Raw genomic sequence first — 17,092 nt, forward strand, 5'->3', positions numbered from 1 at the left:
CGGGGCGTCAAGAGAGGGGCTGAGGAAAGGGTGATGACGTCAATGAGCCCTTCTGCGCATGCTCCACAGTTCTCCATGTTCCTCATGGTTGACGTCCACATGCTCCTCTCCAGATGGGCGCCATAGGCTTTTCCCTCCCTGACTGACTGCTCTGGGCTTTCTGAACTCCTGCTGAGGTAGGTGGTATTTGCTTTGGTGCACAAATGGTGGGTGTGGCCCAAAGATGAGGCACTGAGGGAGCCACTGTGAACAGGGTTGTGAAAGGTCGTGTGAAATTAAACCTTGCTTCCAGGGCATGCGTGTAGAATGAGTTTTAGCCTGCATGCACACTGCCTGTGCCTCCTAGGTTGTAGAGATGACACTGAAGGGTGAATTGTGTAGCATTGCAAGATAATTGGGGAATAGAGTATGGGAGAAAGGTGGGAACACACACTGACCACAGGATCCTTGCGTGAACATGTAGAAAATTTCTGTGGACCGCACCCTCCACCTACTACTGCTGCTCAGAGAATGGGCTTAGAACTAAGCTGACATGATCAGCTTAGTGGCTGCTAGTTCAAGAGTCCCTGTTAGTACACTGAATGCTGGTTAACATTGCTCTTCGAGCTCAACATCAAGATCTTGGGACTGGGTTTGAATATAATTCTAGTTAATGACACTGTCGAAAACCAAACAAAAGACACTCCCTCCTCTCAAAAGAAAAATGATCTGTTTGAGGAATAATTACCTCAGATTATAATAATTTTATAATCTCTGATAAATTCCATATGTAATAGTTGCCTCAGTTCTTATGACTGAGCATGTTGATGCGGTCCATTCTGTTGGATTGAGGCTAAATACATAAATATTCAGGCAGTGTTCAAAACAATATTTGGCATGTGACATATGGCATATGATACCGTTCAGAAAAATAATAGGTGCCTGAGTTAGACACTGTTGGAAGTAGGGAGGGTCAGTACCACCCTTCCTGACAGATTCCCAAAAGTAAAGAAAATTTTGCCTTGTTCAGGATTACAAATTGCTCCAGAAAACATACAAAGAGGAGATACTATTAATTTATTTTAGGATATAAAATAGGTCTACAAAAATTAGACCCCAAAAGGTACAAATTAAGAAAGATTAATTACAGACTCTTAATGACTTTCAAAAATAATTTGGAAACATTTCCCATCTATGAACTGTTGGAGGGGTAAAAAAGGATGAATTGAATAATTTGTTCAAAACCTTAGAAGGTGACAAAGATTTAAATAGTTCAAAAGAATTATTTGCTGAAGCTGAGAGAGAATTGGCCTTGGTGGAAAAGAAAGTACAGGAAGTACATGTGGATCATGTGGATCCAAAGCTTGATTGCATTTTGGTTATTTTACCCTCTAAGCATTCTCCTACAGGAATTTAATGCAGAGGGAAGCTATTATATTGGGATGGATATTTCTACCAAATAAACAGAGTAAAAAATGAAAAACATATGTGGAAAAGATCTCTGATTTGATTTTAAAAGGAAAATTGAGACTTTGTCAATTAGCAGGAAGAGACCCAGCAGAAATTGTAGTACCTTCAACTAAGAATGACATTGAAAAATTATGGGTAGGAAGTGAACCTTGGCAAAAATCTTGCAGTAAATTTGGGGAGAGATTAGCAGAAAATATCCCAAAATTGATACAATTCAGCTTATAAAGAGAACTGATTAGATTCTGCCTCATATTGTATGGGAAATACCCATATCTGGAGTTTTATACATTTTATACAGATACAAACAAACAAGGAAAGGCAGGTCACAATTCAGAAAATTTAAGTAAGTGGTTCAAAGTCCTTATAATTCGGTTCAAAATCAGAATTGTATGCTATTCTGATAGTATTAATGGATTTTTTGGAACCTCTCAACATAGTTACTGACTTTCAGTATGCTGAAAGAGTGGTATTACATATTGATACTGCAGAATTTACCCCTGATGAGTCAGAATAAATTTTGTTATTTATTCAGTTTTATGATATAATCATGAACAGGAAACATCCCTTACATATAACTAACATCTGATTCCATATGGGTCTGCCAGGCCCCCTAGCAAAAGGTAATGTTGAGCTTGATAACCTATTGATAGGAAATGTGCTCAAGGTCTCAGAATTTCATAAAAAAAACATCATTTTAATAGTAAAGGTTTAAAAAAAGATTTTTCCATAACTGGGCAACAAGCCAAGGAAATTATAGGAAATGTCCTACTTATTCTTTTTAAAATCAGACTCCACTACCAGCAGGATGTAACTCAGAGAGTACTCAGAGGAATGAAATCTGGCAGATGGATGTGTTTCACTTTGTAGATTTTGGAAAATTAAACTACATACACCACACTATTGATGCTTATTCAGAATTTCAATGGGCAACTGCTTTGAGTTCTGAAAAAGCTGAATCTGTAATCACACATTTGCTGGAAGTTATGGTCATCATGGGTATACCTGCACAAATTAAAATTAACAATGCTCCAGCATCTGTCTTTGGTACAATGAAATAGATTTTTGCTTATTACAATATAAAGCATATTACAGGCATACCACATAATCCTACAGGCCAAGCAGTCATAGAAAGATCAAACAGAACTCTAAAGGATATGCTAAATAAACAGAAAGCGGTAACAAAAAAACCAGAAATAGACTGCATAATGCTCTACTAACTTTGAATTTTCTCAATGCTAATGAGAATAGAGCAATAGCTGTGGAGTGACATTGGATAATAGAAAAAACTACTGAGTTAAATCAGCCTATGTACTTTAAAGATGTGCTGACCTCAGAATGGGAACCAGGATATGTGTTACATTGAGGTCGAGGTTTTGCTTTTGTTTCTACAGGAGAAGGTATGCAGTGGATACCATCAAAATTAATAAAGGTTTGATTTAAACAAGAGAGACCTCTTAATTAGAAGAGGTGATAGTTCATCAACCAGCATGATCATCCAATTAAAGTTAACTTATATCACTAACAAATGCTTTTCATTTAATCAGATGTAACTTGCCAAAAGGGGACCTCCCCAAAGTTAGGCTTAGAGAAGGGATTTTGTTTTTGTCTTTCAAGAGAATGACAGTTAAGGAATCTGAAGAATACTGGACAAATGAGACATCTCAAGAAAAGGGACAAATCACCCAGAAAAAAAAAATGTCTCAAGAAAAAGAGTAAATTGGCCTATTGTTTTATCACATATAAAATTTCATAAGTCTTCCTAAATGTTTGTTTCTACTCTTCTCTCCAGACACTTAATACAACCCTAGGGATTTCCCTGCTCTTGGAAGTTTGGGGAGGGTCAGGATTAAACATACATTTCAAATTTTTTTAAGGTTCATTTTTCTTTTTCTTTATGTGTATGTATTGCTCACTTGTTTGTATTTGTACATGTGTGTGGGTGTAGACACATAATAAGGCATATGACACCTTTTCAGAAAAAATAATAGGTGCCTGAGTTAACCACCGTCGAAAGTGGGGAAGGCTCAGTAACTCTCTTCCTGACAGATTCCCATATGCCTTACAATGTATTTTGTGTGTTTCTAAAAGTTGACTACTTGGGTGTCCAAGGGTTTGTCAGTATAGATAAAGAGACAGAGACCCTGAGTCTGCAGCACGCTAATGCAGGAAGCTGGAGTCTTTATGGTGGATGTGGAGACATGGAAGGCACTTGACATTTGTTTTTTGTTTGTTTATTTTTTTCTTTTTTGGATTTTCAAGACAGGGTTTCTCTGTGTAGCTTTGTGCCTTTCCTGGGACTCACTTGGTAGCCCAGGCTGGCCTCGAACTCACAGAGACCCACCTGACTCTGTCTCTCGAGTGCTGGGATTAAAGGTGTGCACCACCACCTTGGCACTTGACATTTGTACTTGGGCCTCAGAGGACAGTTTTTTCTCTCGCTGACTGCCACACAATTTCTAGGAGATCTCTGCATTATAACTTCAGAGGAGGAAGAGAACAGAAGGCAAAGAAAGAAGCAGCTAAGAAAAAAGAAAATGGGATGGGCAGTGTCAGCTCTATTTAGCTAAATCCCAAAACTTGAGCTCCATATATCTTGGGACCCTGAATGAAATGCCTTGTTCACAGCTTCCTTAACCATGAAATGGGGATAACACCAATGGCACAGGACAGGGAAACCATCAGGGTTCATTGAGTTACTTGCAGAGTTTGACATCATTTTACTTAAACTTCACAAAACCAGTGTACAAGTAACTCCAGTTTACTTCCCCTGAAAAGCATAATCTCAGCACTAGGACAGTGCTTCCAGAGCCTATGTCAGCATGGACGCCTCTGACTTCTGAATTACTGTAAATAGCCCAATCAAGCTGCCTGTAACAATCCAGTGCATCTCATACTCAGCTCTAAACAGGATGTCCCATCAAATCCCTCCCATCAGGGCTCAGGGAACCCCAGAGAAGAGGAGGCAGAAAGAGTGTAATAGCCAGAGGGGATGGAAGACACCAAGAGAACAAGTCCCTCCAAATCAACTGAACAAAGCTCCTCTGAACTCTCAGAGACTGTAGCAGCAAACACAGGGCCTGCATGGGTCTACACCAATCCTCTGAATTCAGTTTAGTGTTTTAGGGGACTCCTGCGTGTGTTGACAAAGGGTCTTTGATTCTCGGGGTCAGTCCAGAAGCCCTGGGACTTCCATGCTTTCACCTTGTGATTCCAGAGCTGAGAGAATATTTCTCTAAGTATTCCTAGTCTCTATGTGATTGTGAGTTAAGCACCATGCTCAATGGCCTGAGCAAGGGCTGTGCTCAGGCCTCATTCTCCACTCCTTGGCTCATTTCATGCTTCAGACACCATGCTCTGAGTCTTGTCATTTGCCTCCCTGCCTGCCTTGTGCCCCTTTCCGTGCGTTCCTTCACACCTTCCGGGGTGCAGACCTTTCTTTAACTTACTCCTTTACATTCTCAGCTTCTCCTCTCCCTTCACAAAGGGTCGTGGTCCCTCGGCTTTCCCTCATGCCTCCTGTCTCAAGTAGACAGGGCTGGTACCTCAGACTCATGGAATTTCCCTATCTTTTCACCGTGTAGTATGCTTTTGTTCCCCTGCTATCTACCCTGAGGTCATGGAGGGGAGGAGCCTGACATCCAGTCTCTCCTGAGCTGAGCCCAGTCTCTGAACTTAGGACTTTGTGTGTGCTTGGCCCGCGTTTAGCAAAGCTCCTGCTCAGTCAGTTGAGCTGTCCTGCATAGCCTAGCACTCCAGATGTCTGCTCTGCATCCTCATCCTTGCCCACACCCAACAAAAGTCTTGGCACCCTGACCTGACTTAGACAAAGTCTTACCTTTATTCAACCAGAATTACACCTTCCTACAAAGGATTTATGTGAGTAGATTTCCATCCACTACTCTACCCTCTGCTCTGAAGCTGGGAATTGCCACATTCCCAGGCTGCCATTTATTTATTTTCTTAGATTTATTTATTGAAGTTTATGTGTATGACTCTTTTACCTGCTTGTATGTATGTATATAAGGGGGTATCAGATACCCTGGAAATGGGGTTATGGATAGTTGTGAGCCACCATATGGGTAATGATATCTGAACCCAGGTCCTTTGCAAGAGCACCAAGTGCTCTTAACCACTAAGCCATCTCTCTAGTCCCAACCAGGCTTCATTTTAGTGACAGTGACCTCAGTTTTGGCCCTAAATTCCCCGAAGAAGTAACTAAAATTATCTTTCTCCTCCACAGTCAGGGCCACAGACCTGGTAGGTCAGTATTTAGGCCCAAGAAGAGACTTGACTACAAGTTGTCTTGACTGTGGCCCACACCTGAATCTGAGCTTAGCTCCTTTCCCTATACCTGTCTGGAAGCTCCCCTGGAACAGTCTCCCTTTGAAGAGTTCAGTAAATGTTTTTCTTTCGTAGTTGTGAAGCTGTAACATTGACATCCCTGAGCTCCTGGACCTCTCATCTGGGACCCCAGGTATTCATACTTCAGTGTTGAGCCTTCACTCCTGACCTATATACTTGACATCTACTTATGAATCATATTGCAGAAGCATTGCTTCAGGCAGTTTGTATGAAAGCTGGTTAGAATAGACTTAACTCCCGAGGTTTGAGTCTACTCTGAGGCTGACTCTAATGATGGTTAGGGTCCTGAGCTCCTTTCAAAAGACTCCTCCTAGGTGCAAAGACTTTTTTTTTAGCTTTACCTTGTGTGGGTATTATTCCCAGATTTCGTGGGCTTGGAAGGTTTTACATGGTAACAAATGGGTCTTTCTGCTATATGACATCATAAGAAGATCTCATGTGAATGGAACCCTATTCTTGAACCCCTACTTTCTGGCAGAATTTTGATGAAGGTTACTTGAACATTCATTGCCGAATTTGGGATACGGAAGTCACCTCATTGGATATACCAGGTTCTGTTCTCTGTTTCTGTCCTCCTCTCTCTAGCCATCTTCAATCCTTTTTTCTCTGGACTTGAACCACTTAATGTGTGCCTTGTAAACCCTTCCCTTCTCCATCTGCCCTACCCTGCCATACTACTTCTTTCCCACATCAGACCCTGTGCTATCTACAATCACCTTTGTTTAGAACAGTGGTTCTCAAGCTGTGGGTTGTGACCTGCTTCAGGTTGCATAACAGATATCCTGCATGTCAGATATTTCCATTACCACTCATAACAATAGCAAAATTACAGTTAGAAAGTAGCAATGAAAGAATTTTATGGTGTGTGGGGGCACCTCAACATGAGGAGCTGTGGTAAAGGTTTGAAGCATTAGGAATGTTGAAAACCACTGGTTTAGAATCTTATTTTTTTGGTTGTGAGCCTAGCCTTTAACGGCTGAGCCATCTCTCCAGCCCTGGTTTAGAATCTTATAGAAGGCTGCTCCCTCTGAGCCAAGTCAGATGGACTCAGTGGCATTGCACTCACCCTACACCACAGTTCTGATAGCAACATTCCTAAAACACAGCCATTTGGGCAATTCTGAATTCTTGGCCAGCATTTCCTGTATTCAACAAAGTACCAGCACATGCACTCTCAAGTATCAGGTGACACATGTGTTCTGAGCTGTGGTGTAGCCTGATGCTCTCTGTTGCATGTCCTCTCCACAAGCTTGAGTGTTCCGTGGCCTGGGATCCTGCTATGAACCTGGCTGGGTGTAGCCCTATGCCTGTATCATTCTTCTGCCCCCTCAACAGTCTTGTTTTGTAAATATAAACTGATCTATTGCCCAGGAATAACAACAAACTGTGTTATAGCCAAAATGTGTCAGAAACATATATGTTTAACAAAGATGGTAGGGTTTCTTTTGTGGCCTACTATACTATATGACTATGTAGCTGAAAGTTATGATGCCATATTAATTTCCAAGTATTATGTGCCTTCTCTGGGAGGGTATAATAAGGAGCATGACAGGCTCAAGTGCACATTTTTATCATTGATTATTTTTACTGCTATTATATCAATTTCCTCCTGGATTGAAACATTCAATTCCACAGAAAAGCTCCTTAAGAAGGAGTAAACAGGGATCACAGATTTAGCTCAGTGGTAGAGTGCTTGCCTAGCAAGCACAAGGCCCTGGGTTCAGTCCTCAGGTCCGGGCAGGAGGGAAAAAGGAGTAAACAACTCAAAATACCTTCAGGAAATTTCTGAAACTGACTTCATTCAGTGGGCTCCGCCCTCCCCAAGGCTGTATAAATAGTTAAGACTGCTGAGAGTCTTTCTCAGACCAGTGGAGCAGCCTGGAAGAGACCAGCAGAACTGCTCAGAAGGAGCAATGACCAATTGAGCTACCATATGTAAGAGACTCAGACTAAGAGCCAGCTGGAAAGACCACAATCTGTTTTTCTGTCCTCAGGCTTTATCGTGTGCTTCGGGTTTCCAGATCTGGAGAGCCATCACTCAAGCTGAGGTAGGCTTTGGTGACAAAGGTGACTTTGAGTCATTTCTGCTTCTGTAAGCAACCCCTATCCCATATACCTGTAACTCTGGTAAAATCCATTTGCAAACCTAGTTGGACACTGGTACAATTGTTACTTCTGTCTGTGGGGGGATCCCTTTCTGTAGTGAGTAAATATGTGTTGTTTCTCTAGAAAAAGTGTGTTTCACAATAGCAGCTGAGTGAAAAATGTTCCCAGGAGGCAAAAGGAATAGGTGAAGCAGCTAAAGGAGGCTAATATAACTGAGGATTAGACACAGTCATGGAGGGTCCTAAGACACAAAGCTCAGGCTTTGGAACTGGGCATCTACGTGCCACCTTACACTGCTGATCATTACCTTGCTTCACAGCAGCCTGCCTTTTCCATTCCTTTTACCCTCATTCTTACTTCTTTTCCTCCTCTCTTCCTGCTCGAAGGTTAGACTCAAAGGACTTCCTAGCAGTGAGTGGAAAGGGAAGGTGACAGTGTCCTGTACTGCTGATGTTCACATGATGGAAATATCAGGGTTTTTTATGTTCAGCATCACCATGAAAACCTCAGCTTTTAGCATTAGCAGGTGGCAGTCTCAGAGGCTCTGCTTCTTATTCTGTACTACACAAACCTGCTAACAACCAAAGAACTACTCTTTATAAAAACACACAATACACTGAAAGGGATGTAATACAACTTCAGAAAAGTCAGTATTCTCTTCAGAAGGGATATTATACTCTTCCTCCTGATAGGATGCTTAGGAGGAATTTGATGGGATTTACTTGGGTGAGGAGTTCTCGGGGGGGGGGGGGGGGATACTGTTATGGCTTATGAGCCCTTTTAGTGTATGTAGGACTCAAAGTCCAGTAAGCTGAATATCCAAAGGCATTCTAAATTTTGTTTGATAATTTTGAGCAGGCATACTTTTATGGCACTTTGCCTGGATGACACCCCTTGTACATAAAAAAGAACCTTTGTGTGGGGTAGGCAGGTCTTCGGTGATGTTTCAGTGGGTTAAGGGTTTTGCTGTCAAGCCTGATGACCTGAGCCTGGTCCCTGGGATGCACATGTAGAAAGAGAGAATGGATTCTCCCAAGTAGTCTTCTCACATCCTAATGTGTGCTGTGGCTTGTACTCCATGGTACTTACTGGTCCACACACACATAACAAATAAATTCAGGAATTAAAAGGATTCCAAATCTACTTAGCTCCCAACTCTATGGGTATTTGACAAGACTTTTGCATTTAAGGACATTGATTTTCACATTTGCAAGTCAAACTTTTTGCACTACAACTTTCTTAGGAATCTTACTGGCTGCCCTAATGTCACAAAGCTCTGGCATTCTACAACTGAAATGAAGGAAGAAAAAGTTTGCATTTGTGTGAGGGACTGGAAGATGGCTAAATGGTCAAGAACATTTGTTGTTCTTTCAGAGGACCAGAGTCCAGTTCCCAGCATCCACCTCAGGTCCTCACAACCACCTATCTGTAAGTTGAGCTTTAGGGCCTCCAGTGCTCCTTGTAGGCACCCGCAAGCATGTGCACACAAACAAATAATCATCTTTTGAAAAAGGAATTATGTTTTTAAGTTTCTTAATCTGTAACTTTAGTAAATTCAGTATTAAGTTTTAAAAGTAATATTGAACCCTAGTTTTTCTTTTTTATTAATTAATTAATTAGTTATTTTCCCAGCCCAATCACATTTCCCCTCCCTTCCTCCTCTCCTCCCAGACCTTCCCACTGACCTTCCCTCTTCCCTCCATCCACTCCTCCTCTTTTCTCTTCAGAAAAGGGCAGGCCTCCCTTATGTATCCACCAGCCATGGTTTATCAAGTTGCAGTGAGACGAGGCACCTCCTCTCCTGTTAAGGCCGGACAAGGCAATCTAGTAGGAGGAAAGGGTCCCAAAAGCAGGTCACAGAGTCAGAGACAGCCCCTGCTTCCACTGGTAGAAGCCCCACAAGAAGATCAAGCTATACATCTGTAAAGTATGTGTAGAGGACCTAGTTCATTCCCATGTAAGCTCCCTGCCTGGCGATTCAGTCTCTATGAGTACCTATGAGCCCAGATTAGTTGATTCTGTGGGGTTTCTTGTGGTTTCCTCGGCACCTCTGACTCCATAAACCTTCCTCTACCTCTTCCACAGGATTCCCCGAGGTCCACCTAATGTTTGCATCTGTTTCTATCAGTTGCTGGGTGAAGGATTACATTTCTTAATGAGATCCTCTTGATATTTTCCAACATCTCCGTACACTGAAAACACTTCTTTGAGACTATTAACTCCTTGAAAAGAACTGGGCCTGACGTTCTTTCATTTTCATTTCCTTAATGCACATATGGTGTTTAATCAACCCAGGTATTGTTCCAACGCATGCTCAACCTTAAGTGGTTTATTGACACTAAAAAAGGGCAGTTAACCGTGCAGTGTCAGCATTTGCAGACACAAGAAGCACTGGACAGGACATTATACAACTCTGATGGAGATTCCTCATCAACAATCTGGAGTATGTGAATTTTTTTCACTGATGACATCAATCTTCTTGCAGTGTCTTGTCCACCAGAATGCTGCACATACCTGGCTCCATAAACATGCCATTGCTGCTGATGGAGGACAGTGATTGGCTGTGTTTTCAGTGTTCATACAGAAATTTGGAACGAACACAAACTGAGATAACCATGAGCACTTAATTCCTAGTTCCTGCAATGTGCACAGGGATATATAGAGGCTAGAAGTTCTCTAGAGGTTCACTCAGGGACCATGTGCTCAATGCAAATTCTTGTCCTTGTCCTTGCTTGTGCACTTGCAACAGCTTGCTTAATCCTAAAGTCCCTTCTTCTCGAGGTTTTGATGGGCTTGGTTGGATTCCAAGTTGGGTACATTCTGCTAATGCTCCCAAGAGCCACTCCCATTGACCACATATCTCCTGTAGGGATTGTGGGATAGAAAGGGCAGATATGAAATTTGCAAAAACCCCAGGCACTGCAATACCATTCAATCCACAGAACAGTTGTAGAGGTGACACTACTTATTCCCTTTTAGGTCCACCATGGCTCTTCAATTCCAACATGTAGACCCCAATTTCTACAAGCTGGATGAAAACGAGATCGAGGTGATCCTTGAGGCTGAACAAGAGGCTGGTCCAGCAGCAGAAAATGGCAACTTTGAAGGTCCTCTAAATGGTCCGGAAAAACTAAAGAACCAGGGCATCCCAGACCATAAGGATGATGTGATCCACTATATTGGTGATGACATCAAAGATGAGAGCCATGGGAGCCACCAAGGGTCTGGACACCCACAGTTGGAGAAGCAGGAGAACTTGGCTGCTGCCAGGGTTCCACAGTTCCGCCGCACAAGGCCACGGATCCAGTTGGGTCTCACACCCAGGCAGCTGAGTGAACTGGAAGAAGTTTTTGAACAAACTAAGTACCCTGATGAGACTACAAGGTATGTGGCTTGTTTCAGTAGCCAATCCCACCTCCCATCTTTCAGCTTCTCATTTGGAGGTGTGTTCTCCACACTGTGGCCCCTATCTGCTTTGAGCCCCAAGGCACGGAGGTCTTTGCCTGGTTCATTGATGGGTATGGGAAGGATGTTTTGTGATGTTCAGAGTCAATATTTCCATGCAATGTTGATATGGATTGATTCTAAAAACTGATTGGTGCCTCTAAATTCCTCATCCAGTTTTCTTTTTGTTTATATTTCTTTTCCTCCTCTCCTTATTTATGCTCCCCCCCACCTTTTGTAATGTGAATTGAACCCAAGACCTGGTGGTTTCTAGGCAATCCCACTACTAGTATATCATATCCCCATGTGTTAATTAATTATTTTATTAATTAATTTATTTATTGTAGTAAAGTAGAGATAAATAAAAAGCCTTTATACTTTAGAGATCAACAACTTTACATATTTTTGTGTTGGTATGTGACCCATCTCCAGAAGTCTCTTCATCTTGCCAAGCTGAAATGCTGTATTCCTCTAACAGCTCCTCTTTTTCATCTTATTTCCACAGGAGGGCCCTTGCAAAGCGCTTGTTCCTGGGAGAATCTAGAGTGCGGGTCAGTACATTTCAAAAGTCTTTGTGCAGGGCACCCTGCTTCAGGCTGTGGTCGATTTTCTTGTAGCCATTATGAAAAGTGATCATGGGTGGGAGGTGTCCTTGTCTGTTTTATAATGGCAACCAAGCTTTGAGTCTTACAGTTTTCCACAGGTAAAAAGGGAATGAACACCCAACAGCTTATGGTCCTTTCCCATTGCTGGAGGCAACATGATTTCTTAATTGAAAAAAAAAAAACTGAAAAGGCAGACTACTTATAATCAGTGTGTGGACATCAGATATATAGACAGCATTGAATATTATAATGCCATGCATGTTGGACGACATAAATGTTTACTGGTATGTCTGCAGTGATTAATACTGAAGTCCTGACACCCTGGTCTTTTCAGGGCACTTACATCTAGTATCATAGTAGGGCTCTAAATGACCTTGGGGACCTCTAATTGTAGCAAGCAGCAGGGATAAAAAGGGGTTCAGTTGCAACAAATATACATTTACTTGAAAGCATGAGTTAATTGAGACAAGGGAGGAATTCTTTCAAGAAACACAGGTTTTCAATAACTCACCTGTGTTTAGTTTAGCAAAGAGTCACGTGGGAAGACACTTTAAAAGTCCACGTGGTTGGCCCTGCACCTTTGTAAGTTTGTGGAAAGGTGAGGTTGACAACAGCAAGGCTGAATTTTCATGTTCCCCCGTGCTGTGTTTAGGTTATGTCCTTTAAAGTAAAAGTCTCATTATTGTTTGTATCCACCAGCCATAGTCTCATTAGTGTTTGGAGAGGTCTAGGGATGACAGCTTTGGAAATCTGTGTTAAAATTAAACACATATGACAGCCAAGAGGTGGTGGCCCAGGCCGTTAATTGCAGCACTTGGGAGACAGAGCCAGGTGGATCTCTGTGAGTTCAAGGCCAGCCTGGTCTACAGAGCGAGATCCAGGACTGGCACCAAAACTACACAGAGAAACCCTGCTCGAAAAAAACAAACAAACAAAAATTAAACAAAAAAGAGTCGGACTGAATTAATTTCAGTTAATCTAATAAGGAGGACATGATCTGGGGAAAATAGTGAAGTCAAAATTCAGGTTGGGGCTGAGGAGAGAGCTCAGTGGATAACGCACTTCCCACATGAGTTGGATCCTCAGCACCCACATAAAAGCTTAGCAGGTATGTTCGCTCACCTGCATCATAAGCTTGGGCTCAGGAGACAGAGACTGTGGGTCCTGAGGGTGATTGAGACTAGCTTAGTTGCTGAGCTTAGGTTTAGGGAACAAGCTAGGAAGATGTTGACTCTGATCTCAGTCCTCTGCAATCAGGAGGTATGCTTCCATCCATCCTTGGAAGGTGTCTACAAATTATCATAGCCAAATTTGTAGGCTAAATTTCAGTAAAGTCCAACCCCCAATGTTCTCTAGGCCCACTTCCTTAAGCCCAGATCGCTTTGGAGTTTACCTGAGCACAGGTGGCACATCAAAACATGGTATTTGAGACTTCTTGGCTTAGACTCTCTACCTCTGGGCTTGAAGGACCTCCAAAATGGCCTTCTGTTAGCTGTCCACATCCCTCATCAGTGGTCAGAGCTATAAGGAGGCCATCTACCCACCGGAGCAGGGGGATTTATGGATATTTTCCCCCCTTAAACTCCAATGGATCTGCACTCAGGGCCCCATCAAATGATGCTGGTGAAATCCTGAACCCCTTTTCCTGGTCTGTTTCTCCCATTTTCTCTCTTGTCTGTTCCCTAAGGGCAGTCATCACCTCATGGGAAAGTTTTTTTCCCTCTTTGTCTTTGGCTTCAATGTCAGCGACTGTAAACTTTCTGAGTGATTTCCTTAAGTTGAAACCTATTAACTTTGAGCCACCACACCCCACACAGGAGACTGGGAAATTACTTCTGAAGGGGCCAGTATTGGTTCCAGACCCCCAAGACCAACTTCTCAGCACAAAGGAGATTTATTTGCCCCAGAGACACAAAGGGCAGGGAATAAGAGACAAAGACAGGAGATAGAGGATGAGGGAGAAGGGGAAGGAAAAAGGGGAGAGGGGGGTATTTGTGGGGGATGATGACAAAAGATTGTCTCTGGATAGAGATGAGACAGACATGGGCCATAGGAAAATGGCAGGTTATAAAGGTAAAAGGGGAAACTTCCCATTAGGATAAGGTGTTTAATTTTGATTGGACATGTTAATTAGGGAAGCCACAAGAGGATTTTGATTGCTGTACGTCAATACTTTGATGCAAAACTTGGTAGTGAGCGTCAGGAGAAGGAAATGGACAAATAAGGGAATAGACCTTTGTGGCTAGCTTTAGGAATGTAAGCTAACAGTTTTTAGCAAGGCATAGGGAATGGGGAGATGGATAAGGCCTGCCAGAGCCATGTTTGCCATGCTCAAGCAGTCTAGAGTCCCTTCAATTTTCTCCTTCCTCTGAGCAACCAGCACCTGGCTCTGGGAATTATTCCCATCTCCCAACTGAGGGAACAGCCAGAAGTTTGGGGTTTCTCTGAGTTACTCAGTTAGGTCCAAAGGATTCTGGTTTCCAAGGAGAAGACACAGGTCTTAAGCCAAGGGTAGGGGTCTTGCACCAGAGGAAGCCATTGGTTATTACATGGGAACTGGTGATTACAGATGAGGCTTTGAAGCACCCAGGTAGTCATTGCAGTAGTGGAGCCAGCTGCCACGAGGCACAGCCACAACTGCTGCCAGAAACAGGGGCACCACAGTGCTGCCTAGCATTGCCCATGAGCTTGCAGGAAATTGTGCACTGCCTAGGGGCAGCTCTAGCTGTGGTCTTAGATGACTTATTTTCCCTTTCTTTTAGATCTGTTTCTTCAGTCAACAGAACTGACAGAAACACACAGGGAGACACAGTCACACTGAGAGACACATACAAAAGACAAATGACAAATAGGGGTGGCCACCACACGTTCATACACCTGCAGACCAACAATCCAGTGACATCTCACAGATCCTAGACACATGATCGATAGTCAAGTGTGACGTCTCCTCTTGTGTCCTAACTAGATGGTACCCCTTACAGACCAAACTTACATCTGGAGGTGTTCAGACCGGATGACTTTTGTTTTACCATTTTGTTTGTTTCTCTTTTGGGTGGTGACCAATACTGGGTGCCTCCATAGTGCTCAGCAGCAATGGCACAGTGATGATTTTCTTGGGATCCTGGACCGTCTCAGGCCGAGCACATCCCTAAGATTCCTCTCCAGCTGCTGCACTCTTCACTGTTCCTGGGGATCCCAAGAGCCTAAGTATCTGGGTCCAATCTCTGGGATCTCAGAGATACCTTCAAAATTTTACCCATAGCCCACCAAAGTTGGACACTCAAACAATTTATAGCCAATTAAAAGTATTTATTCCAGCTGGATGGGATCACATCCACACTATTCAGGGACCTAGGTGTAGCCTCGAGAGTACAGAGCATGGTGTTTTTAAAGACAGAAAATGTCCTGGCATCACACTCAGCAGCATCAGGGGGGCTTTGCAGAGAAAGTACTTTGAAACAAGCAGTTTTAGTAGAAGCCAAATTAAATGGTTAGCTGGAGAGAGTGTTCTGTACAAGCAGGTAGTTTATCAGAACCTAAGATTATGTAGCTAGGACATATTGACCTCTGGTCCACAGAATAATATATTTGGATAATTTTCCTGGTTTTTCCAACAAGGAGATCAAATTCCTGGTAAATCTGAGATGGCCTCAGCAAGAATACAAAATGGAAGAAGCTTTTTGTTGTCTTGCCCTGGCACAAAGTCTCTCACTTTCAGACAAAAGACCTGCAAGTGTTCAAACCAGACAAAATTCTAGCACTGAGAAGGGGAAGTGGACACAAAGTTCCACCCCTCACCAAGAAGCTCCTTGCAGTTGATACCTGATTGAAGAGGGAACATGAGTTTTCTGCATGGAGTGTCACTGGGTATAGCAACCATACTCTGGGGCAGGCCCCATACCCAGGAATAGTTCTGGTTGACTCCATGTTTTCTGCAGGATTTCTGCTTCTTTTGTTTGGTTTTTCTGTCATCTTTTAGTTTGTTTTGATTTTTTGTCATTATCTTATTTTTGGAGAGAGAGAGAGAGAGAGAGAGAGAGAGAGAGAGAGAGAGAGAGAGAGAGAGAGAGAGAGAGAGAGAATGAAGTTGGGTGGGTTAGGAGGTATGGAGAATGTGAGACGTGTTCAGGAGGGGAAACGATCAAATATATTCTACAAAATAATTTTAAAGAAAAAACCCATATGTATGAGATTGTTCTGGTAAGTCTAAAGCCTCACTGCCATGTACAGTTACACAGAGTTTTTTTCCAGTTGTGATATTGACTGTTGAATATACTAAAGCTATCTCTTTTACCATGTTATTGCAGAGGTGGTTTAAGAGAAGAAGAGCCAAGTACAGGAAAACTCAGCAGTCTCAAATGCTGAAGTGTGAATCTGCTGACAGGCAGAATACCTTGCAGTAAAGCTTTTGGAGGAATCCTGAAGCATCATCTTGTCCCGGCACTCAATGAAGATATTCTGGTGTCACTGACCAGTGTTCATAATGGCTGTGAAACATTATTCTTTCATCAACAAAGAGATGTGTATTCAATATATTTCATGTCTTTTTTGGGGTAGCATTAAGTTGTGGGTGTCAATTATTGAGAAAATATCATGTTTGAAGGACAAAGAGAGGTGACAAACCCTGAGTCATCTTTATTACTCCACAAATCACAAGTTTCTCAGGAGCCACAGAGATCCTCACTCAGACACATAGTCTTCTCTGTTGTCACATTGTGCTATCCTCACCTTAATCATTGACCCTGTATATATGAGCAAATACATAAAAACAAGAATAGGGCAAGTTGCCAGTGAGAAGACTGTTCACAAAGAGAGCTGAGTTCCACCAGTACTTTGGAGTCCAATCTTATCTGCACCAAATATACAAAGAGGACATTCTGAGCATTCATGGGAGGAGGGTTGTGAGCAATGACCCAGGCTGCCCCCAGGTCTGTTCACTATTCGTCCTTTCAATGGCTCAGTCATGGTACTAGGAGTCCTTCTGCCTCAGGTCCTACTGTTTCAAAGGAATCAGAAGAACCCATCCCATGCTGACTAGAAGGAAGTTTCCTCTCTTCTCCCATCTCTATGCACAAGATGCACATTGACCCATTCCTCTCAGGTCAGACCAGAGAGGCAAAGGTTTC

The 17,092-nt window shown here is 42.7% G+C and overlaps 1 protein-coding gene across 1 annotated transcript; it reads left to right on the plus strand.

Moving 5' to 3' along the window:
* The first annotated feature begins 62 nt into the window (after nt 1–62).
* LOC143266810 (uncharacterized) lies at nt 63–16,499 on the plus strand. Its single transcript, XM_076562085.1, has 5 exons — nt 63–176; nt 7,806–7,859; nt 10,897–11,301; nt 11,867–11,912; nt 16,274–16,499. The coding sequence occupies exons 3-5, from the start codon at nt 10,904–10,906 to the stop codon at nt 16,367–16,369; spliced, it is 540 nt and encodes a 179-aa protein (XP_076418200.1). The 5' UTR covers nt 63–176; nt 7,806–7,859; nt 10,897–10,903; the 3' UTR covers nt 16,370–16,499.
* Nucleotides 16,500–17,092: the final 593 nt, after the last annotated feature.

This window comes from Peromyscus maniculatus, chromosome X (assembly GCF_049852395.1).
Source record: "Peromyscus maniculatus bairdii isolate BWxNUB_F1_BW_parent chromosome X, HU_Pman_BW_mat_3.1, whole genome shotgun sequence".
NCBI classification, from domain to species: Eukaryota; Metazoa; Chordata; class Mammalia; order Rodentia; family Cricetidae; genus Peromyscus; species Peromyscus maniculatus.

What these genes read in the sequence shown, in the direction of transcription:
- LOC143266810 (XM_076562085.1), top strand. Translation starts at nt 10,904, where the DNA reads ATGGCTCTTCAATTCCAACATGTAGACCCCAATTTCTACAAGCTGGAT. An exon ending in TACCCTGATGAGACTACAAG is followed by an intron (nt 11,302 to 11,866) that starts GTATGTGGCTTG and finishes TTATTTCCACAG; the next exon opens with GAGGGCCCTTGCAAAGCGCT. An exon ending in TGGGAGAATCTAGAGTGCGG is followed by an intron (nt 11,913 to 16,273) that starts GTCAGTACATTT and finishes ATGTTATTGCAG; the next exon opens with AGGTGGTTTAAGAGAAGAAG.